Raw genomic sequence first — 25015 nt, forward strand, 5'->3', positions numbered from 1 at the left:
AACCACAGTTTTGGACTCCGTTAAGAGTCCTGACACTAAGATCCAACGTATCACTGCTTACTGAGGAGGGCCAAAAGCTACTATTCGTGATTGATGGAGAGAGCGGCCCTCAGGTCTTGGGAGTTCATCAGTATTCACAAAGCATTCCAGTCTGAGTCATAAGACAGAAGCGCAAGGCATAATGACTAGAAAGCATGTCTGCAGGAGGCAGAATGTTTCTGTCCACAAACACGCACAGCTTGCGGGACACTAATGATGAGATTAGGTCATATGAATTTGGGATTTATTGAACCAGAACAATGCTAGGTTAGCGCAATATGGCGCATTCTCAAAGAGTTTGCTAATCTCGGTTGTGGTGGAACATCAGGACAGGAGTCAGCAGGGTCGGAATCTCGGTTAGGGCGTAAGGGAAAGGCAGATGGCACACTAGTGCAGGCTGAGACAAACAGCCATGGTATGCAGAGGTGCTCATTTACATAATGGACAAAGATCTTCTCAGGCCCACAGGCCCACCTAGTGTCAGCCTGAGAGAACATCACCTCTTGCAATATCAGATTGTGAATTGAGAAGCTGTGGATGTAAAAAGAAAAATTGACTGTGCATAACATGTCATTTACACACCAAATCTGTATAAGACATATTATTATACAGGACAATACACTAAAGGCTAAAATTCAACAACAGTCAATCATTAATTTATCAAGGGCTTGATAATTTAATATCAAATGATATATATATATGCATGCAAAGACAGTATTTACGCAGAGTGTTGATTGAATAACTGCATTTTACAAAGGTCAACAGACAAAGTTGGTCATTAGTTTTTTTTCAAATGTACTTTAATACACTTTTCCTCACTCTGGAAAATAAAGTAACAATAAACAACAATTACATCACTATTAAAAACCTTTTTAACCAGGTGAGATTCAATAAGTCAACAGTGGGATGACAGTCTTATAGGACGGCTTTCCATCATGGTGTGCTTGTAAAGGCTTTCAGGAGGAGATCGGCAGCAAGGCCGGGGGAAATATCTCCACGTGTGACCCTTCGCTCCAGCTCGGGGAGGTCGGCCCACACAGCTGGGTGCTGCTCGAAATGGCGGAGCGCGTTCTCCTGTATGAGATTCCATAGCCACACTTTCTGCTGAGTTTGCCGTCGGACTATAAGTTCGCCACTGCTCAGCATTGCATCCCGGAACTGGAGCACTGTATCCCACAGCTCAGGCACACCTTGCCCCGTCTGAGAGGACACAGGGACCACCTGACCAGGTATGAGCATGACAGAAGACAAAAGATAAAACATATAAAATAGAAACCTGGGAGTGGTAATTGATGAGCAGTTCAAATTCACAGATCATGTTGCCAGCCAAACTCGGTCCTGTAGAGTCATCCTATACAATATTAGGAGAATTAGACCTTTACTGTCTGAGCATGCTACGCAAGTTCTTGTCCAGGCTCTTGTCCAGTCTGGACTATTTCAATGCTCTACTGGCTCGTCTTCCAGCTTGTAAAACCAGACCTCTTCAGATGATCCAGAATGCAGTGGCAAGAGTGGTCTTCAACAAGCCAAAGAGAGTGCACTTCACTTTTCCCTTCGTTAGGTTGCACTGGTTCGCTCACATCCAATTTCGCTCACATAATCCAATAGTCGCTCACATCCAATTTAAATCTCTGCTCTTGGCCTACAAAACCACCACTGGTTCGGGCACCCACATCTTCACTTGCTACAACAGACTTATGTCCCTGCACGATCCCTGAGCTCACCTTTCAAACAACGTCTTGTGGTGCCGTCCCATAAAGGGAAAAAAGCACTTTCTCTGGATGTGTTCAACGACTCTGGAGGGATCTCCCTCTTGCCACAAGATCAGCGGATTCTGTAGATGCCTTTAAGAATTGGCTAAAAACACATCTCTTCTGTCAACATCCATAGTACAGTCTTCTACTTCTCTACTTTCCTTTTTTTCTACCATAGTTTTATAGCCATATGCTAAATAAAAATACACGGCTATATACAGCTTCACTGTGCTCAAAGTATGATGTAAAATGTAGGCTACAACATGACCTGGACACAATGGTGAAATTAATATTTCCACAAAGAACCCCAAAAGTGCCGGAAACATCAGCACATATTTGCATCAACAACAAAAAGGGGCAATGAAGAATTGTCCAGATGGGTTACGCTTGTTAAGAATGATATTTTCCCCGTTGCATGTTTAATATTGAATACAATGCTGTTATGCAAATACATTGTAAAGATGGGGATGGGGTTTGCAGAATGGCAAGCATTTTGTAAACAAAAATAGGTTGGAGGCCAAAACGTTTGAAACCTGTGATACAGAAAGACAAGAGCAGACACTGTGCAGTCGCTTAACATAAACAGCCCGAATGTTGAAATGTAAAGGCTGAATGATTCGCCCACACATCCTCAGTCTCACTCGAAGATCTACACACCGAGGAGTCTTCAGGGAGGAGGAAAAAATAAATCAATATGACCGTCGCATCCTCCAGTCAAAGGGATGGAGCTCAGAAACCATGCTGCTGAGAGGAGACAAAGGCTTCAGCCGTTCTCATCCATGTGGGTGGCCTCTAATCACTGAAATGCATAAGGCAGCATTTTGCCATTCAAAGGGCCTATGTTGGCTCTGTGCCCTGCGGGCAGAAGTAATACCGGGGGAGACGGGATAAAGATGCAAGAGTTGACAACACAGAGCAGAGCATTATGGGATATTTCGTGATTCTCCAACAGACAGGACATCTATTTTATCATGAAGAATGAAGATGCATATATAATATAACTGTTAAAGGGAAGAAAGTAAAAAAACGGCAGAATTACAACAGAATGACTATAGATATAGACATTAATATTAACAAGCTCCAAACATTGGCTAATATTGGCTGGCAAAAGCAGTCATTGTTATGATTCTTGATTTAATGAAAATCAAATGATGTCATTTAGGTTAATAAAACAACAAAAAATTCAGTATTAGCATTTAATCTGACAAATTCTGACATGCTTTGTGTTAGTGGAGTTGTCTCACTCTAGTTTGAAACATTCCCAAAAAGAAAATTGCAGATATTTGTTTCATATTAACTTTAAAAAGAAATACGTTTTTGTTTTTCCCAATATGACATGCTCATATATGTCAGCTCTTAATCTCTAAAGTCTTCATTTTCAACCGGTCAATTTTGTTTTAATAAGCAAGGCATAATTTGAAAAAAAAGGGAATGTGTGTGAACTTCGCCAAAACATACATCTAAAAGTGTGGTAGACCCTTTAAACAATGTAGCTTTTGCTTTTTGAAGGATATATTGTAAATACTAGACTGGGTTCAAATTAAAATGATATAGGTGAACTCCGTAATAATCCATGTAAAATAAAACAGAATTAGGGCATGTGAAATACGGCAGTGTACAGCGTAATACCTTTGGTTTCCAGATTTTAGACTTTTTTCGAAGCAACTTGAGGGCACTTGTGTATTCTGCTTGAATTCTCCGTGCTGGAACAATCAAATCGCCATCTGATTTTGTAACTACCACCAAGTCAGCCATCTCAATGATGCCTCTTTTGATTCCCTGTTTGGAAATACAATTCAAGCAATTTAGAGCAAGATTGTGTAGAAAGCACAAAGTGGAAATGTTTACAATATAGGGTTAGCCAAGGGTTTTCATTTTCACGTTGTGTTAAATGATAAATGTTTTAACATTCAATAGTGTTTTTAAAATAATTGCCATTTATACCAAATATTTATATAAAAAGAGTTTTTTATACACCATAGGAGTGTTAAGAGAATACAATTTTCAGATAAATTAATATTAGCTTAGCAATTTTGTACAGTGAATCTTATTCCATAGTCATTTTAAAATTATCCACATAACAGAATCTGAATACTAGTAACGCTTTTTTACATCTTTTCTCAAAAATCTTATGTAGACCCTTTAAAACCTTCTTGCTGCCTCCCCGAAGCCCCCATACCCCAGTCTAAAAGCCCCTTGAGTATACTTATAATACCTCCTCCTTTCCCAACAGAAGATGTAAAAAAACAGGCCGTTTACCTGTAGTTCATCGCCCCCTGCTGGTGGGATCAGCAGCACAAACATATCCACCATATCCGCCACAGCAAATTCTGACTGCCCAACACCTGTGCAGTGATTTTAGTTTAGTTGCTAATGAATACATGACAAACTACAAGTCTGATGTAAATACATTTTCAAAGAATATCACCTTAACACACTTACCTACAGTTTCAACTAATACAATGTCATAGCCTGCACCCTCACAGAGGACAATAGCTTCATTGGTGGTCCTTGTCACTCCACCGAGAGTTCCTGAGGTGGGAGATGGTCGGATGTAAGCGTTCATGTCCCTGGACAGCTCAGTCATTCGGGTTTTGTCTCCCATCAGTGATCCTGCATACAAAGATAGCAATTAGGAGATAATAAGTTTGAATGAGCACATTTTATCCATATATAAATGAATTCATAAACGATTCACCCAACATGCCATTTATTTTTTTGAAAACCCCCAAATCCTGCACACCATCAGGTATCAGTGAATAACGATATTTCTTGACATATTTGGCAGTATTCATAGTGTAAGGCCTGACAAGTACAGATACAACATCTTGACATTTGCTCACCTCCAGTCGTGCAGGAGGAAGGATCCACAGCTAATACCGACACTTTATGCCCACTTCTTGTCAACATCTTACCAATAACCTCAATGAACGAAGACTTTCCGGCGCCAGGGGGACCAGACAGTCCTGAAGTCAAATGTAAACAGAGAGAGATTTCAGATGTCAGACACTGATTATATCAAGTATCTGAGGCTCTTTCATTTCCACCTCCACAGGTATTTTCAGAGCAACCAGTATATTTATACTCTGAAGGTTGAGGGCATGCAAACATCTAAACGGATCAGCTTCACTCTTATTGGTCACATCACCTTACTGACCCACTCTGAAGGCCACTGGTTTCCCACCATTACGTCTCTCCTGCTCCTGACGGTACGCCAGCACTCTCTGAAGAAGAACCTGGGCCAACTCCTTCTTCCTTGGATGCTGGGTCTCCACAAGCGTTATGGACTCAGCGAGAGATGCCCTTTGGCCCCCAATAAGTCCATGGTAGAGTCTGGTCAGTAGTCTGTTTTCCCTGTCAGTCAGGTCTGCAACTTGACGGCTTATAGCAGTCTCCACAGAAACACATCTCCTCTGTTGCAGGACGAAAGCTGGAGTATAGCACAGTTTAACAGTTGCAGTTTTACAAAGACAGTTTCTTAATGTTGTCCTGGTGTGCACTTGAAAGGGACCAGCAACACGGCGAATATGTGGAAGAACCCAAGTCACTGCCATGTTGCTTCTTCAGTTCTGCAAATATGGTGAAGACATTACATAAACAAGTTTGCTTGATAAATACGGCATTTATTTGGTTGACTGACTTCCTTAACTAGCCACTTAAAATATATCATGGGGTTATTAGTATCAATACAGTAGTGGTGGTGTCAGTCAGCATACAAGTCAATGAATCAGACAAGTCCACTGCCTCTCTTGATTATAAACAGAAACTCAAACATTACCAGGCCTTACCCGGTCTTGTGACACCGTCTGTCTGTCGTGGTATTCTATGACTTTAGTTCAGGTTCTCTCTTTATGACAGTTTAACAAGACAAATATTAGATCTCAAGAGTTCGCCATGCTATTTCAACATCGACACTCTGAGGTCGGATCAGTAAAGGACCCCAAAGGTTTATAAAATAAAAGTCCGCTTTCTTCAAAATTAAAGTCCCCACACAGCAAACTGTCCCCGCTAAAATGCGTTTTAAAATACTTAACAAACACTTGAAGAAATAACTAAATATCGTTTACTAAATATATGTATCGTTTTTAGACATTTTCCTTTTATGTCTATATTAGGATACATGAAAACTTCGGCAAAATTAAATAAATAATGACGCTTATAGATTACAGAACAGAAATAGATTTTAATTCCTGTAAAAATACTGTATGCACATTGTTGTTCAACATTTTTGGTTCAAGGTTCAAATTACTGCAATGACCATCGTGTCATTTCATTTACAATGTCACTTTCCATGTCACTGTTTTCAATGTCACCAGTGTCAATTGACACTAGAGGGAGCTGTTCGAACGGTTTTAAAAATGACCCTTTGAACATGAGAGGTTCCCTCCACACATTTTTGAATAAAAGTAAACTCATCAAACCTATGAAATATTTTATAATATAACATAATAAAAACGTCACCCCTTTGCAGACACAACCTCCTGACCCATGAGATGCATTTTACAGATGTAGTTCCCATTTATTCTGGGCTTCTATGAGGCTTTTATCTCTTGTGGAATCTTTGCATTTTTATTAAATAGTCAAGCTTGCACAATTTTTGTCTAATACATTAATTTCAGACATGTAAGCATGCCTTCCGATCAAAATGTACATCCACCTATTTTAAGAACAGAATGATGTATCTTACTTAATGACAGGTTGCATATTAAACAATATTAACATTATCATTGATCTTAATAACACATGAAAAACTAAACACACTTTAAGAAATTTGTAATCTTAAACACCAAGAGACAGCGGTAATGAAACAACTTTATTGAATCTTCCAGTAGAGCCTTGATATTCATGGAATAAAACTGTTTTCTGAGAGTACAAGCATGAACAGCACAAAAAAGGGACAAACAGATAAGAAGCCACCTACGAAAGTGCAGATATGAAGGAACAACAACATATTTTCTTAAAAAAAATACAAAAATGTTTACATTTTAACAGTGGATGGGATTTCAATATTAATAAAAAAACGAGAGCAAGTTAATAAAAAAAACTACTTTTTACAAAACAATATCACTAGTGCCATTTCATTGCATTATTTTTCAAATTTTTCGATGGGTATTTATTACGAAAATTGATTATTCATAGTTTTTCAGGAAAAAAGAACAGAAATGCGGACATTCTTTCGTGCAGCACAGTGCACAACACATTGACAAAGTAAACAATGCCTGCCTTTGCTCTCATAGACTTACATATTCTGCAGATCAAACCACACTTGCAAAAAAACACATTCTACTAATAAGTACATTTACACACTACTTTTTAAATCAGTCGAACACAACTGCCATAAAAGTAGAGCAACATACGCATGAGTTTGCTCATGCACCCCTTCCCGCTAGCATCATGCCCTAATTCCCATATGTTTTCCCATTCAAAACTGTTGCATTTTCAAATATATGTATTTTTCTTTCTACATTAAGCCATTTATCCATTTTATACATTTTCATCTTCTTTCCCAGATCGATATATCATAGAAAGAGAGCTGGGAGAATTTTTGCAATAATGACCTTGTCATATTCACAAAGCTGCATGCCGTTCAGTTCATATAAAGCATAATTCTGCACGAATTGATCTAAAACCACCCACTACTCTGTATAAATGTACAACTATGTACTTGCCTTTATACCGCAATGCAGATCATTGTTTCTCAATGGAATACTGAGAGGTAAACTGGAAAAAGGAGAAGTAATGCAAAATACAAAGAAAAACTGTTAAAAACCCAAGTTCTTTCACAAGAACAAAGGTGGATACTTGCCACAAGTATAAGGGCCTCATCGTTTAACGCTTGGTCACACAAAGTTGTCAAGTATCTTCCAGATTCTCTCGAGCTGAGAACTCAAGAGTCTTCAGCCAAATTATATGCCCTCAATAAAACTGCCTTCAAGTAGAAAACAAACCCACCCATGCTCCCTAAACCATCAACTGCTCCATGGGAACCTAGTTTGACAGGGTTCGGTAAACCATTGCCTTATGGTCAACCCTGTCTAGGACACAGAGGAAATGGGGTTGTGAGGAGAGCCCATCTGGGTGAGGACTTTATCCAGCCATTGCAGGGGACCGTGAAGATGAATCTCAATCCAACATGGAGTGCTTGTCACATCCTGTCGATGGTACTCCGCACCCCAACCCTGAAAAGCCAGGCGACAACACATTTCACATTAAAACACATTTCTTCAGAAATCCTAATATTCAGAAACTGCCCTTTATCTGGTCTAGCATACCTTTACAAAGCTCATGCGGATGGTGCACATCTTTGTGAGTTCATAAACAGCCTCAAAACCGTGATTGACAGACTGCGCCAGGAGCTCCGCGAACTCCTGGTTGTTGAAGATCTTGAGGCTGCAGCCACTGGGGATCTTGCAGACAGTGGTGGGGTGGAAACCGTGGTGATAATTGCAGTTGCGACTCTGGACAAAGATGCTGCTATCACTCAAACATTCAGCATACACCTCTCCTCCTACATAGTACAAATGGACTCCTGCAAAGTGAAGGAAAAGATGATTTTAAAGGGACAGTTTTTTTTCTACATTTTTTTAAATCTTTCATCCTTTACTCACCCTCGATTGGTTCCAATTCTATATACATTTCTGTGTTCTCATGAACACACATTCCTACATTCTACATTTTGTGTTCAACAGAACAAAGAAATGTATACAGATTTGCAACAAATTGAGGGGGAGTAAATCATTACAGAATTTTCATTTCTGGGTGAACTGTTACTTTAAGCACAAGCCTTTGATATTTACCTCATTACTATTTCTGCAACAAACATAAAAATCTAATAATAATATGAATATGAATATATCAGTTATGATGTCACATATTTGATATTTCAAGTTCAGTTTGATCAGACCTTTTCCAATATGGCGTCGGGTGTTCTCAATGGTTGAGTTGCGGTTTACGTTGGACAGCAGACCCAGGCAGAAGCGGTTGCGGTTGTTGGAGGGGTCGGTAAAGCCGTCCACCAGCACGCTGGTGGAAGAGGCCTGGAAAGCCTCTCCTACTCGATTATTCAGCTCATAGTACACAATGGAGCACCAGTGCTTGGGTTCCTGATAGGCCACAGGCTGAACATCTGCACAAAAGATGGTGGAGAATTTTATCAATGAATGCAAACACCTCACAAGCACACCCACAATGGTTTATTTTACTGTATTAGGGAGGGTATAGCCTTACAGTTGTTTATATAGCTGGAAATTGTCTTACCCTAAACCCTCACACATAAATGTTTACATTAGGAAATTTTTGACACTTTTTTTTGATGTAGATGCTTAATAACTTTTGTTTGATATTTTTAACTAAAAAAGATACAGATTGCATCTTTAATTCCAGATAAATCACCTTTAAAATACCACATAGGAATTTTGTGAAAAATTCAAATATCATTAAGACCTAAATGGCAACTGTGAAAAGTTGACAGCTTCATTAATTTTAACTGGTTTCAAAGTGTCAAAGGTCTTATATAAGCGCTTATTTTTAACACAAACAGCTTGTTTGTCACTTCAGAGAAATGACTCGCATTTGTATGTGTCTCATCACTTACAGCAGAGGGCATATCGATTTTAGTAGCGTATTATATGAGGTCACTGTTGCTAGGCTATTAATGGTAACACTCTAGTAATAAGACTGCAGTGATTGGTCATATCACTCCACCGATCAAGGGCTGACAAAATACCACCAAATCAGCATAATACAAGTGACCAGCTAAACAGATATCAAATCCCAGCAGAGCATGTAGAAACAAACAGTAAGCGGTTGAAACATTTGAAGACGTCAGTGTGCAGTCAGAGTTTTGGGATGCAAGTACAAGCTGCATCCTGTGCAAAACTGTAGCCACACTTCCATTGTCAGGGGCCGAAGGTAAACAACTAGACAAAACACCTGCAGCCAGAGCTGTTTTACTTTCTCTACGTACATTTCCTCACCTCCTGTGGGAGTATTAGGGTCAATTTTCAGTTTTTTGTGTGTATTTAATCCGCTAAGCATGGAGACAACTGGTGTTTTGTTTATTCCTGCTTGGAAAGGTTTACATTTTATTTGGAGGATCTAATGATGTTTTTATTACCTTAGAATCAGCTATTTCTATCTACTGTACATATATTGCAGTTCTGCTTGCATGGAAATCGCCATGATGTTTCTAAAGTAGCCCTAAAAGAACAAACTGCTCTACAAAACGTGTTTTATAAATATGTTATCTCCTTCGGTAAAGAAGCAAAGACGCAACAAAATCTTTGTTCTGTGTCAGCCACTGTAGTGCTTTGAAGGGGTGGGGTGAAGCGTTGGTTATAATTTGCAACCACACCGCTAAAATCTCCACATTGCTACTTTAAGCTGGGGACACATTTAACAATTTTACTACGATTATGAAGGGAATTTTATCATAACCAATAACTGTGCTATTCCAGTTGTGCTCAGTCGTTGTTCAGAATCGCAGATACAATTGTTCAGTGTGTGGTGTCTCATGATACTAGTCTTAGAATTTATGAGCCAGTCATTGCAAGTCATCCTCACTAAAGATTTTATTAAACCTGTTTAATATTTAGAACTTGCGGATGCGATCGATGATATCACAGCCGCTTTGGAGACGGTATACAGGCAGAAACAAAGACAGAAATGCTGACAAAAGTCAATTATATGGGTTATTATATAGATGGAAATATACTGTATATGAAGAGTTCAGATCCAAAATCCTCTGAATCCGTCAGACCGCCAGACGTGACTCTTTTCAAAAATCATGTGGGTCGCCAGGTGTCTTACTGTGTGAATCCACACCGCCAGCGACTCTCAACTTTGTCGCGTCACTGGACACGCCCACTTCCTGTCGCCAACGGTCACTGTCGCCAGAAGTCACCAGCTCTCAATGAAATTAATGATATCAAGACGCTTTGTCGCTATGTGTCGCTGGTGGTGTGAACGCACAGTCACCCTTCACCATCAATTGATTGTTAAAAACATCATAATATATATGAATATTTCAGGTTGTCCTGGCCAATACACACATGCAGTGTAATGCACAAGAATCACAACCCTAATCAACGGCAACAACGTTTCTATGGTGACCTCTCGCGCCCGCAGCCAAGATTGACGCTACCCAGCACGCAAGGAGTTTAGAAGAGCGAGCGTCATTTACATGTTTGCATTTGGCAGACGCTTTTATATAAAGCGACTTACATTGCATTGTACTATACATTTTACTGTATAGTTTCGAACCCATGACCTTGGAGTTGTTAATTTCATGCTGGAAAAGCGTTGAACAAAGAACTTGTTTACTGTCATATTGAAGCAATGTTTCATATGTTATTCATAAAGAGCTGACAAAAGTTATTTTTGTTACTCCCAACTGACTGAGATTGATAATGCAATGAACTGCAATCTGTAACTTTGACTTTTTATCGCCATCTATTTGACAAAAAGCTTCTTTTACACATTTCTCCTAATGTGGGTTGAAGCTGAAATTATGTCAGACTGACATTTTCTCAGCTCAAACTATAAAGCATTACTATTATAAGAGTTACAATGAATTATTAGACTGTTGTGATTTAGGTTAAGGTATAATTTTGAACACTTGTTTATAATGTACATTTTACAAACTTTTTGTTTCACTTTAAACTTTACAGCTTAAAAGAGCTTTTAAATAATGAGTCAGGGTTCACACGAACTCTCACATGAGTGGATAAAGAATGACATATTTGCTTGTATACCCTATGGATCACTTTTTTATGTCATTTATGTAATTCTGTGTATAATCACACCTCATGCTCGGCCGCAAGATAAATCAAATAGGCAGACTGTTAGTGACCGTATGTGTGTGTGTGACTGCGTGTGTATGTTTGTGTGTGGACTTCCTGCACCTGCAGTGTGGGCAGGCAGCTGTTGACAGCCCAAGTACGGCTGTTAGGGTGGGTGACATGTTTGCCTTTTGCTAAAGATCACCATGGTTCTCTGTTTTCATGTGGAGCATACCTGTCCGGTTGTTAACCTCCAAAGGCAGGTTTGGAACTAGAAGATTGGTGTCCATTGGTTGTGGACAGTCTTGTGTCATCGGCTCCTCTGGAGGAATATAAGCAGGTGGAGGGGTTTCTGTGTGGACAATACCCAAAAAGTAACAATATTGAATCCATGCCTCTTAAAAAGCTATAATAATCTTACACATTTAGTACTCACAAAAAACATTTACAGAATGTATAGCCTAATTTTAGACAACGGTCTCACCTGGCATCTGAAATGGGCTGCCTGGGTCCGAGCTGGATGGTGACTGGGGGAAGGTGGCTGTACTGCCTGTGCCGCTGTTGGGCGAGCTGGGGTAGCTGTTGGTTGGTGAGTTTGGGGTGAAGGGAAGGGTGTTTGCTGGCTGTTGGGGGAAGGAATCAGGGTAGGTGGCGTTTTGTGGCATGTGGGGCTCCGTCTGGTGCATTGCATTGTGGAAACGTGGTAGCATGGACAGTTTAGCATTGAACTCACTGTTTCGTGGCACCAGGACGGGCGGCAACACTGCAGGAATAGAGGAGAAATATGTCAATCATAGGTAACATAAGAATCCACTGAATGTTACATAATGCGATTTACAATGACATAATTTAAGATGATTTAATAAGAAGTGTAGCAACTTTAAGCTAAAAACATCTTCCAGCCTATCTGCCCACATGCTGTTAGACAATTTAGTCAAGCTAACGGTTTACACTGTGACGTAAAAAAATTTGTGGAAACTTATATTTTAAGGCTCTACTATTGCTAAACAATGGCTGTGGACAATCAGCGTCCGGCCTTTCTGGAAGGGAGGGGAAAGGCAGGTGTCCAGACATCCAACAATCCTGCACTAAACAAGTGTCTGCAAGGCGGGCAACCACTCTTTCCTGCTATTGTCTGTGTGGGTGACAGTAGTTCCTGTAAAAAGTCTTCCTCTATAGAGCCACATGTTCGCCTGTTACAGCCGCCACACACACACAAGCATGCACACAGACCCTGAACAAAGCCCCTATTCTGCCCCCGCCTGGAATTTCCTGCTCTCTTGATGCATCCACACACACACATACTGAGGACAGCTGTTTCTGTGTTGTCAGCTGACCCTCATCTTCTGCTTAGCCAACAAAAAGGAGGCTGTGCGTTTGAAGTCCATTCTTTCACCCTAAGCAGAAGTAAGAAAATGTTCTGGTTTCCCATTAAGACACACACATACACCCAGAGCGCAGAAGGTTTTGGACTTGGCAGTGTTTGATGCAACCAGATTGTCTCATGCCGTATCAAGATCAAACAACAAAGAAAAGCACCTGGGAGAGGCCAGAGAGAGATATGGAAAGGGAAGACAGAAAAAGAAAGACCATCTGCAGGAACCATGGGAAACGGAAAACTCAGGAACATGCATGGAATATGGTACAAATGGGCTATATATTTCATATGGATTCACTGACACCTTGTTCTTTCATATTTAAAGAAACATTAACAAAGGGAAAGAGAAAACAGATGTGGTCATTTCCAGTAATTCTCAAGGATGCAATTCACATTCAACCCCACAACACCTGCACAGCACCTCCACATCAGGGAAATTCCATGCAGATGTCAACCAAAGTTTTGGTATGGTCAAAGGTTTTTACCAAAGGTTTTAACCATACTTATATGGGTTTTAACCATACTGATATGAACTTATGATATCTCTAAAAGCATTTTTCATCTTAAAGCATGATTTCCCATAGTCAGGTGGGTGTTGCTTCAGAATTGTCGCACCCATAATGGTATATATTTCTCATGAATGGGTATATGAAAAATAAAATATAGAAACTATATTTTTTACATAAAGAGTCATCGCTTCTTCTCATCATTTGCTAGCCTCCGCTGCTTGTGAACAAAATATATTTGGCCAATAAACCCACTCACCTGGACTGTCGACCCGCTTGTAGTGGTAGGGATTGATGCACACATCCTTCTGCTTAGATCCGAAGGGGAACTCGCAACACTCCAGGGCCTTGAGCTCATGGTGCGATTGCAGGTCAGGCCAGCGCCACACACGGCAATAAATGACGTGAGGCAGTCCCTTCCGATGTGACACCTGGAGCCTCCCGTCCAGAGATCGAGGGATAGTGACGCAGTTGCTGGGCTGACCCGGACAGCTGAGGGCCCTCTCGAGTTCTTCCATGGCCCCCTTTTTCTTCTTTAGCTTTTTGACAAGTGCGTCCACTGCCTTCTCTGCCCACTTCTCCTCTTCGTCGCCTTGTTTCCATCCCAGCAATCGCTTGACTGCTGGGCTGGTGAAGGAGAAAAGCGAGGTGACGTTCATTGTGGCGCCACTTGCGCCCCAGTTAACTCGGTCAGTCTGTAGGATGTAGCCACTCAAATTCAACTGTGTACAAGAGGTAAGAACAGGTAACAAGGGGACGCCTGCTTTGCCTCCTCCAAGAGTAGCAGGGTGTTATCGGAACAGATATTGAAAGGTGTGTTGTTCACAGCGAGCCCAGATCATCCAGTGTACCTGTAGAGAGACAAACAACTCAGTCAGTGAAAACCCTTGTATCCAAGCTCTGACACTAACTTCGAGAAACTAGAACAAATGAGACAATACGTCTTCTGCCATGAGAATATTGTGACATCATTTCGTTATGGCTTCTCGGAATGACTGCCTACAGAGTCACAGAGTAGCGCTTCCAATTACATCTACTCTACCGTAAGTTCTCAAAATGGCTTTCAGCATTTGGGAAGTGAGATGTGTTCAGACGGCACACGCTTCGGCAACACTAGTGTGACACGCCGCTGAGTGATGCTTTATAGCACCGAAAAATGCAGTGACTCATTTCCATTTCAACATATATGATGCACAGAGGAACATATTGTTGCGAGCGTTGTAGGCTCCAGCTGATTGTTCACTTGATCAGCTGGATGGAGATAAACTAAAACACATTAAAGAACAGCAGCCACAGAATAGAGAGGAAATGCATTTGGGATAAGGATAAAAGTGCCCATTCATAGAGATCCCAAGGCAGCTATTCAGAAACAGGCATTCATGGTAATGGGAAGGGAAATAAGAGCACATCATGTGGGAGTTCACACTTCTTTGAAGTTAGCAGATGGTGTAGCATAGCATTCTTTTTTTAATAAAAAAAGAGGGTTGAAATGGTACAGTTCTTAGGGTGGGACACTTATATATTGTCACAAAAACAAATAAAATAATTCAACCCAGTATCAAAAGCCTTATTCTCAAGTCTTTATGAAAGACTTGATACTAGGCCCTTTTAAACCATTATATATTGTTTTTCAGTAACATTTACACTTAATATTTAGACCATAATGTAAAAAATATATAGTTTAGTTTATATAGTTTATTATTTTGTACTTAGTTTATTTCGTTTTTATAGTACTGTTGTTGACTATTGTTACTGGGATCATAAACAAATGTCAGCAAAATCTACATTTTACTGCTGACACAGAAGAAAGTCCAAGATATTTGAAGGACCTGATGGTTATCAATATGAATGAATCCACTTTTATCAAGACACTCTTGTATTGTATCAGTGTCCTACTAGCAGGTAAGTGTCATTCACTCATTCTGTTCTAGAGCAGCAAAATGAGATAAGCACGGTGACATCAGAGAGCGGCTATTTCAGCTATGCTGAGTGCTAAGAATAATGTTGTCTTCAGTGAGTGGGACTGCCCTTAGCTACTGTTTCACTTGTCTAGTATAGGTTACCGCTTGTTAAGCCTGACATCATGCACCACCATATATGGAAGGTCATATACTGTTTCCGGGTCCAAAAGCTCAATGAGATTTTATAGGCAAACAACAAAAAGTGCTAATATACACTCATGGCGAGCTATAAAACTGTCGGAAAACTATGGCCAGTCAGCTATTTATTTTTCATAATTTATTCAAATATTGACGTCTGAGATTTGTGAGCCTGGTGACTGTGGTGTATACTTTTAGTCAATACATGTTTTGCTTCAATATGCAATATGAGTAAACAGTGCTCATAAAGAGCTGTTTAAGCTGTCGCCCCGCTTGAAATGAATAAATACTTAGACCCGAAAAAGGTATTCCTTAAATCATCACTTAACAACCGAATAGGATGAAACTATTTTGGTTCTGTAGCATCACAAAACGTCATCATTTAGTCACCCTCATATTGTTACAATCCCATATTTTATTCTTCTGTGTATTTCATTAAAACACAAGTCAAATTAGAAAAAAAAGTGCTCGGAGCTCCTTTCTATAAATGAAAGTAAAGAAATCTGAAGGGCTAAAAAAACGACCTTTAAGTTTTCTCACACAAAGCTTGCTGTTCACAATAGTGAAATCAGTGCACAGATATAATTTTATGAATTCTAATTTTAAAGTTTGACAACCCCAGACCCCCTTTGCATTACAGTGACGGTAAAATTCTGTCATTTTTTACTGCTCGTTTATTGTCATTTTGTCATATTTGGTTTTGTCAATGCAATAGAAGTGAATGGGTTCCAGTTTGCTGTTCGGTAACCAACTTCTTCAAACATATTTTATGTTACAGCAAAAGTCTCTTTGTAAAATAGCTTATAAAATGTCTTGAGCCTCAAGTTCTATGAACTAGCCTGTGTTTGACTTAATTTTGTTTCTATAGTGGCTGTGAAAGGATACATAGGAGCTGGAGTCATTCAATGAAAACAGGTGCTATTTACAACCGGGAACGCGAGAGTAGTAGCTGTTATCATGGACCACAGCGACAGCGAGGCTAAAAAGTTTTTCCTATTTTTAGCACTTCCTCGCAGCCAAAACCTAATATAAAAACCTGGGACCGTTGTTGTCAGGGAGATGAGCAAGAGGGGAAAAGCACATCACCAACCGACCTGCGACAAAATGAAATAAAAGTGATCTTCCATTCGAGCTTTAGAGTTACAGTATATGGAGCATTTATTGATCTTTGGGTTCCGGTTTGTCACAAGGGATCTAATACATGTTTTTCTTAATAGAGGGTAAAGTTTTCATGATGCTTTAAAATAAATTGATGAAAAACTCTTTCGTCAGAGCGGTATTTTGTTAAGACTAAAGTATAGGAAGATAAATAATGGGTTAAAGAAGAATATGTGGGGAATGTCCATCTGTATTCGTAGAATAAGGCACATGGTGAGTTTGCAAAGACTTTGCAAAGATCTGTCAGTGAATCAATATAATGTAAATGACTTTGTTCTGCTGATCACAAAGGAATAAATTTAGAAGGAAGTGTTTCAGTTCTGGGGCTTCATCCACTAACACAGTGGGAAAAATTTAAATGGTAGTCAAAGGTGCCCCGGAATCGTTTGCCTTCCTAAAAACAAATTTTGTGTTCAACAAAACTATGTAACATCTACTATGTTACAAAATAAAGACATTTATACAGGTTTGGAAGAACTTGAAGGTGAGTAAATGATCATTTCAACATGGCCCTCCCCTGCATGCAATATAACATACTGCGTTGTCTATTTCACATAAAAAATACCTGACATCATTTTGACATGGAAAAAAATACACACAGCAAATACAGTATGTGGAAAACGGGCCTAAGGCATAGCTGGGTGTGGGGCAGCTGGTAAAGTCACACCTGTGTGTGACTGTAACAAGTATCTCCTTGACACATCAAGAGCCTCTTTATCTTTGTGTATCAGAGGCAGTCTGAGCCTTTCTTTGTCAAAGGCTACGAGGCACTTCAAACTCAAATGCACATGCAGCTGTTCCCAGAGGGAATCTGTCATCCATGTTGAAAGCACCCCTTCCTAACCCAAACACAGCACAGATCGGGTATTCCCATAGCAGGTGGGCTGTTAAAATATCTGTACATCCTGTTTTCAGACCCGCCACTTGGATTTGGAAAATGTTTCCATGTCTGTATGGGTTTTAACCATTCAGTTATTCAGCTACTTTCAGTTCAATTCCTCAGTCCAAATATCCAAAGACTGTTGCTTTCATGGGAATAGATAAAAATTATTGAGGATTCACTTAATCTGACCACCAGTCTGACCACACACTTGCATAAAAAGGTCAATATGCCATTGATGCCTCGGACAATGATTGTTGGGTCTCTCTGGAGGCCAGTCAAAGCAACAGTTCCCCACTTTGCTTAAAGGCACAAACAGATCAGTTCACTTTGTGGTTCACTAGTCACCAGACTATGGCTTCCTCAATAGGTGGCCCGCAAATGAATTTTTTTCGGCCCGCTTAAGCTTAAAAGTGTGTTCAATTTAATTTGGGTCGGCATGACATCACCGCACAAGAACGGCTCGAAAGCACACAAAGCACTCTGATCTCGCATAGCTCTCGCAGTACTCTGTCAGCCAATCACAATGCTGGCGCGAAAATGTCAACGGCGCAGCTTCATTGACAGTTAGTGACAAGGAGTGACAGCGAAATCATGGCGAGTGTGAAAAAGAGAAAGGTAGACACAGAAAACCGAAGATTCAAGAGCATATGAACTGAACAGTTTTGTTTTGCCTGACCACCATAATGCAAAGCCAACGTGTTTATTATCGGTCTATAAGCCTGATAACATGAAACGACATTTCAGGGCATTTTTTTACAGCAATTTCACCTGCAGCTATCCAGAACATTCTGAAAGCCGCAAACAGAAGGTAACACAATTCGTGGCAGCTTACAAAAAGTCAGTTGCTGTAATTCATGAAACCACATCGTTGCAGGAGAATGCTGCATCATTAGGTGTGGCTTGAAACCCGGCAAAGGCCGGAAAAGCCGTGCACTGATGCTGAATTAATTGACATGCAATTGTACAATTGACATGGTGGATGAACTTCTAAATCACGACGCGAAAAAAAATAAAACGGTAACGGAGTTATTACAGCAGGTTCCATTATCCAAATGCACGGCAACAAGAAGAGTGGAGGCATTGGCGGATGAGTCTAATATGTTATCCGACATGAAGAAAGCAGAAGTCATATGACTCGCAATAGACTCGTCCTGCGACCGAACCGACTTTGAACAGCTGTCAGTGTTTGTCCGAATTTTGATGGAAAGGATTTCCGCGAAGAGCTGCTTTGTTTGCTGCCAATGCATGGGCGCACAACCGGAGAAATACTTTTTAATTAACTAATGGAGTTCTTTAAAAAGAATGAATTGGATTTTAGCACAGTTGTGTCTGTCTTTACTGACGGGGCTCCCACGATGGTTGGACATCACAAAGTAGCCGCTATCAGCCCGATACTCGTGGCGTTTCACTGCATAATTCATAAATCGGTGTTGTGTGCCAAATTGTCTGGAAAAATTAGAGAGATGTTGGAAACTGTGATGAAGCTGGTAAATTTTATTCGCGAGAGCTCGAGTCTGCATTGCGATTTGGGAGCTGTAACTTGTCAAGTGAACTCCTTCTCATCCCAAGACATCGATTCTCAGTTCCAGCAGATGGACAATGGACTGCTGAGGCTAAAAGCCTGATTCCATCCTTAGATGAAGCATCTTTGCAGCGGAAGATTTTGGAAATGTCAAATTCTGATTTACTCAGAGAGCAACACTCTAATGTGAATGACTTTTGGACCAAATTTGTTTTTCAACATAAATTCAAGAACAGCAGAGTCAATGCTTCTACTTTAAATGTTTCCCTCCACCTACATCTGCGAGTCGTCATTTTCTGAAATGAACCAGGATAGAAACATATTGTCCAGTGCACATCTTGATCAGTGTCTCAGGATTGCAACAACAGAATACAGCCCCAACATCAGAGGCATTGCTTCAGCTTGTCGCTGTCACTGCTCTCATTGAATGGTGAGTAGATGTCAGTTAATACTATTACATTTTCAACACCATAAATGTAAGAACAATACAAATATTAATGCTGATAGGTGTAATAATTGACTCTGCAAGCGAAAAAAAGAGATCCAGTGTGAAGATGAACAGAAAGTCTATATATGGATGGAAAACATGATCCACATTTTTTTTTATTCTGCAACATAATGTTTTATAGCAATACATAGTAATGTTTATGTAATTTAATGTTACTGTTTGATCAAAACTGAGAAATTTGAACTAATAATTTCTGTTAAAAAACAAATTAACAACAGTAAAAGCAATAATAATAATAACAATACTAATAGCAGAACAAACAATGCAGTTATCAATTCATAGTTGGTGTCCCTTGACTTTCTATATTGTTGGTAGAATTTGGCCCTTGGTGAAGCAATGCTGTCTAAAGACAGATGAGTGTAAAAGGGTCGTGTCAGTTAACTGAGAGAGCCTGACATAGCACTCGCTCTTTGAAAAACTGCACCAACAGACCAAAACGGCAGCTTCGGTTCCACATTTGCGATAAAGGGCGGCCATTAAAACGCAATCATTGCGCTTTTTAGATGGTGCTCTACAGGCCTGAGTGCATGTAAATATTAGCATTAGCTCGAGCGCTGGTGCAGCGGGCAGAGCTAATGTAGCTCCCATCACGCAACTTTGACAGCCCTGACCCCCGCACCATCTCCATGTATCATTTTGCGCTGCTTCAGTGCCGTTAATCAATTTAGGAGGCAGTAATGATGCTCTCTCGGCTCTCCCAGGGGACTCTGCGTTATAAAGAACTTACATTATTTATCAAGGGCTGGAACTGGGGCCCTCCATTAAGCACCAGCTCAATTGCGATGTTCTCTAATAAAAAAAGGGTAGGGGGTTGGACAAATGGAGAGGGAGGGATAAAGAGAAAGAGGAGTGAGGGAGACAACTACGCTTCGAGTGCGCTTCAAACTCCTTCAAAGTGATGCCGTATTTAAATCAAAGCATCAGAGGTTCGTGCACAGCAGTTAATGCTCTCTAAATCGATGTCTAATCGTGTGTTGCGATTCAATGCGAAGCCTCAGTGATACTGGCACTTTGAGCCAGGAAAACCAGCTGGAATATTTCAAAAAGGTTATCCTGGCTGCTACACATGTGGAAAACAATTGCATAGAAAGGCATTTGGGTCTTCGCATTTAGAAACACAGATGCAAGAATGCTGAATTCTTTATCTTTACAAGCATAATGCATAACACTTTGTCTATGAAATAAAAAAAATTGTCAGATGTCCTATTAAATATACTTTTTATATACTAACAATATGGTGAGGTGGGAAAATTGTCTTGTTCACTATGCACAATGAATTTTTCTCTCCTGTGGTTTAGCTTTCTTGTCATTTTTATATTAAAAACAAAACAAACAAACATGACATGACACAAACTCCCTCCCGTGCCTAGTAGTCAGATAAAAGGTCAGAGTATTTAAATTATTCAATTTCCAATATTTCATATTTAGTTACATTCTCGTATAGGATGTTAACTATAATCATTTCTGTTGACAGTTATTTATGTCATATGAACATCCGCATCCTCATAGATCCATCTACGTGACAGTTAGCTCACATAATAATATATATGATATGTAAATGTTTTAATGATTTGTTTAAATACCAAGACTCCATCATTGTAAATTTCGTCTTCACATAATTGCTACATCTGGCTAATACAGTACATTAAACCCACATATTAGTCACACACGTACACTGTCACATACACTGTGAAAAAAACAATCCAAGTAAATCATGGACAAGGACAAATTCTTGTCCTTTGAGTAATCTGATATGTCATCTTCAATGATGTCAGGAAATCTGGCTCATGTCTCTTAGGCTCTGCATGCATCATGTACTAGAGCAAATATTCACTGTCCTAACAAGTGACGTGAATCAGTTATTTTCATTTTGAGCATTCCTTCCTCACAGCATATAATCCCCTACAAGAACATAAACCAAAATAGGCGGTATAGCATAAAAGGTGCAATGCATTCATTTTGTGGAGAGGCATGGATGAACAGATTTTAAAGCATTTGCGGATGCAAGAATCACACCTGGAATTACATTGAACGCTGGAACGATAAAGTTTTTGAATAAAGTCTAAAACGAAAGACTTATTGAATCTGAATGTTCTTTTAGCCTACTGGAAAACAGAGATGAGCAGAAGCAGCAGAAGATCTGCAGCATGTGACAGTCAAACAAAATAATGCAAAATAACATAAACCACGAAAACAGCAGACTGATAAGAAGATCATCAAAGCAACGCGTAAGAAATGCTGAGGAATTAACTATCTCGTGTTATTGTGAACAACAACCAAGTTCGAAGCCTTATTGCGCAAGATACAGACTGAATAAGAACTTTCAATTTGTGTATTCGTGTAAAGATCAATCACGACAACGCAAATATGCGAGTTCACAGTTTGTTGGCGCGTTTAAATATAAAAGTAAAGTTTACTGTACCTTGTGCGCCACATAGAAGCGCTCCTTCACAGCATTCATACAGCCCGACTCGCTCTGCTCTCGCCTGGCGTCAGTGTGTCGCGAACCGCCGCACCCTCCGGACTGAACGCGTATCACACCGCGGTGTATCGTGAGGGGCGGTGCGAGCGCGAGTCCTACTTTATTTACACATTCAACGTTTTCAAAGTACTGTGGAATGAATCGTGTAACAACGTAACGACGTAACCCACTCTTTCATGGGCCCGAGGAGGCCAGTCTGTGGCCCGTCATGACATTGCCTGCAGGAAACCGATGTAGATCATTTGAACTATATCATATGTGATATAACTTTGTGATAAGCTGATATAAATGATTTATCTGCAATACAATGTGCGCTGTTTAATTGGGTACTGACAGTTGATGCGTAAATTGAAGTTGCCTTAATATTGCGCAAATAAAACAATTTCCTGAAAGTAATTCATTATCCAAAGAATAAGATAAAGGCATGAACACTCAAACAGCCAATGTGAGGTAGGTAAATACGATCTTCTGCTACATTTGCAGTGAATCTTATTATTATTATAAATAACCTTATTATTAATTTACATTTTGTAACACATTTTTAAGTCAATGATGCACATATACATTTTAATATAAAACACATATTTCGGCAAATGTCTGACTATGTTCAAATCGCACGAAGAAAATGCACCATCAGCAGAAACTTCAGCCAAGCTCCTGCAGACCATCACACACGATTCATCTCTCTTCTCTATTATGCCGGTGTTGAAATGAAATTGTTGCATTTGAATGTTTTTTTAAAGACATCTGAAGAGCATGCTGGTCCTGTGTTTCGTATCTTTCCTCCCCGCACCTCGATTGCATTCAATAAATTGGATTTTTGATTTGTTGGAATAACGTTTAGTTGAAACGTTTGGGTTCACGTCTAAATATGATATGAAACCCATTATGTTCGTGTAAATTTATTTCTTCTTCATTCAGAAACTTGCATTATCCAGCGACTGTTGATTGCGTTGAAAAGTGCGAGTGATGGTGGAACTATTATCCCTTGACGCGGCGGCGGAAGGAGACCTCCGGCAGCAGAACTGGAGGGATACTAGCGCGTATGACGTCACGCGTTTGGCGACAGAATGTCTGAGTGAGGCGCGAGTATGCTGCACGTGAATGTGAAATCTGGGAAAACACTGCGAGCTGAGAGTGTATGCAGAAGTAAAGAACGTTTAAATTAAGCAATTGGTCTTTTTAAATAAATATCAATATATTTATCATGAGGTTATTTCGCTTAAATACAGCAGTGTCAGCTCTGGACATCATTATTTGGCGTAGCCTATAGAATATTATTTATGTTTCTTTTTTAATATAATTATTTTATCAATATATTTGTGACTAGAAAGGCATTTCCATCTCAGTAACTTGTTTTAACGTTATATGCAAAGCTTTTAATCAGTAGAATTTGTCATATTGAGGATATCGGTAGCCTAATCATTTATGTTTGTAGCCTATTGCATCTATAGAATGAGAACACAAATGTACGTTTCAATCACATCATCTAAAAAGAAGACTGCAAACTGAGAGTAGGCCTTACCATAGACCCCATATGTGAATAAAACCACACACAATTGACATGCACCTATATGTTTATGGATAAAGCCGCCACCTAATGAGCAAGCAGACTACAAGGACTCCTGCTGGGCTGCTGTCAGGTGCACTTTCATTTGGAGTTCTTTTGTCTTAGTGTCGCCCACTGCTGAGGAGGGAGGAGAGGTCATAGGAGGCCCTCTCACCTCTGCCATCGAGACTTCAGTCACCCTCATCACGATGGAATCGAAAGGTTGTGCCAATGGAATGTAATGTAGCACTAAAAATTCTTCCAACATTCTGCTGATTAAAAAAAAAACGTTTTGTAAAGCATTTGAAACTAGGCCTAAAGACACTCATCTGTGGTATTTTCCTTTCTTTTTTGGAGATACAAGCTTGCTTACATGTGTGACTTATTTGTGCTTTGGTGCCATCAGCGGTCTTTGGCAGATCACTAGTATTTTCAGTAATGCTAAGCATGATGGCAAAGAATCAAGCAGCTCGCATTTCAAACAGGCGCCTCTATTGACACCGCACTTCTGCTCTCCTAGAAATAATGTCTGTAGTGGTAATATTTAAATACTGTCTCCAAGGGTTTTTTAATTTATCCAGAATACCGTCTAACACAGACGGGTAAGTCAACTGTGTGGTTCAGAAGCTTTTGATTTGATGTTTGAATTCTGAACAATTGTGTTTTCTTCTTGATTTGTATTTAGTGTGTTTTAAGCACCAGCTGTGCTACAGGAAGACTGCACGTGAATCCTCCGCATAAAGAGTGTTTTTTAATGGATGTACCGTTTTAATTCTTCAGTCTGTCAAGATTTCTAATAGTGACACAGCAACAGGTTTACCTTAACGGTGTTCTCCTGCTCTGACTGAAGTTGTGAGTTCTTAGAGAACAGAAGTAGTTATTGGAGGTATGCGAGCTAAGAAACAATGAGTCAGAAAGCTGAGAGGGCACAGTGGCCTTGACAGCTGACCGTGCCTCCTTTTTCCTCCCTGATAGGATAACAACTTGGTGACTGCATTTGTTCAAATGGACAATATGTTATTTGTCAATGGACACACAGACACACATACAAATGCACGCATGCACACACACACTAGACTGATTAGAGTTAACTCCCCTCCCATCAGCAATCCACATGGCTGCTAGGAGGGTGGTCTCCTTTACCCCATAGTGGAGAGAGGAATAAGGGGACAATTGTGGGGCTTTGCATAGGCTCAGGAGGCTGGAACAGCTGCTATGGTCACTTTAGTGGAGGACTTGAATACTGAAGAACACGTTAGTGTAAAAGCATTTGCCAGGGTCGTCCAAATAAGTTAAATATATAATATTACCTGAGATTTTTAAGAGAAAGCATTCGTGAGGTGACAATTGCAAGTTGT

At 39.9% G+C, this 25015-nt stretch overlaps 2 protein-coding genes across 2 annotated transcripts; both read right to left on the reverse strand.

The window, feature by feature from the left end:
* Nucleotides 1-267: 267 nt before the first annotated feature.
* Nucleotides 268-5779, reverse strand: mmaa (metabolism of cobalamin associated A). The gene is made up of 7 exons (XM_079463245.1): nucleotides 5582-5779; nucleotides 4951-5362; nucleotides 4637-4759; nucleotides 4236-4406; nucleotides 4053-4138; nucleotides 3423-3572; nucleotides 268-1260 (listed from the first exon to the last, which is right to left on the reverse strand). Exons 2-7 carry the CDS (start codon nucleotides 5345-5347, stop codon nucleotides 973-975), a joined length of 1215 nt encoding a protein of 404 aa, XP_079319371.1. The 5' UTR covers nucleotides 5348-5362; nucleotides 5582-5779; the 3' UTR covers nucleotides 268-972.
* An 806-nt stretch (nucleotides 5780-6585) lies between these two features.
* smad1 (SMAD family member 1) lies at nucleotides 6586-22357 on the reverse strand. Its single transcript, XM_079462095.1, has 7 exons — nucleotides 22049-22357; nucleotides 13716-14307; nucleotides 12057-12335; nucleotides 11808-11924; nucleotides 8698-8919; nucleotides 8066-8322; nucleotides 6586-7972 (listed from the first exon to the last, which is right to left on the reverse strand). The coding sequence occupies exons 2-7, from the start codon at nucleotides 14113-14115 to the stop codon at nucleotides 7829-7831; spliced, it is 1419 nt and encodes a 472-aa protein (XP_079318221.1). The 5' UTR covers nucleotides 14116-14307; nucleotides 22049-22357; the 3' UTR covers nucleotides 6586-7828.
* Between the last annotated feature and the right edge of the window lie 2658 nt (nucleotides 22358-25015).

The sequence above is a fragment of the Barbatula barbatula genome (genome assembly GCF_947034865.1).
Source record: "Barbatula barbatula genome assembly, chromosome: 8".
Taxonomy (NCBI): Eukaryota; Metazoa; Chordata; class Actinopteri; order Cypriniformes; family Nemacheilidae; genus Barbatula; species Barbatula barbatula.

Coding starts and splice junctions, on each gene's coding strand:
- mmaa (XM_079463245.1), bottom strand. CDS start 5,347: ATGGCAGTGACTTGGGTTCTTCCACATATTCGCCGTGTTGCTGGTCCC. Junction 4,760..4,950: donor ACCAGTGGCCTTCAGAGTGG/GTCAGTAAGGTG, acceptor ATTTGACTTCAG/GACTGTCTGGTCCCCCTGGC. Junction 4,407..4,636: donor TTCCTCCTGCACGACTGGAG/GTGAGCAAATGT, acceptor CTTTGTATGCAG/GATCACTGATGGGAGACAAA.
- smad1 (XM_079462095.1), bottom strand. CDS start 14,115: ATGAACGTCACCTCGCTTTTCTCCTTCACCAGCCCAGCAGTCAAGCGA. Junction 12,336..13,715: donor CAAGCGGGTCGACAGTCCAG/GTGAGTGGGTTT, acceptor CTATTCCTGCAG/TGTTGCCGCCCGTCCTGGTG. Junction 11,925..12,056: donor CAGCCCATTTCAGATGCCAG/GTGAGACCGTTG, acceptor TTGTCCACACAG/AAACCCCTCCACCTGCTTAT.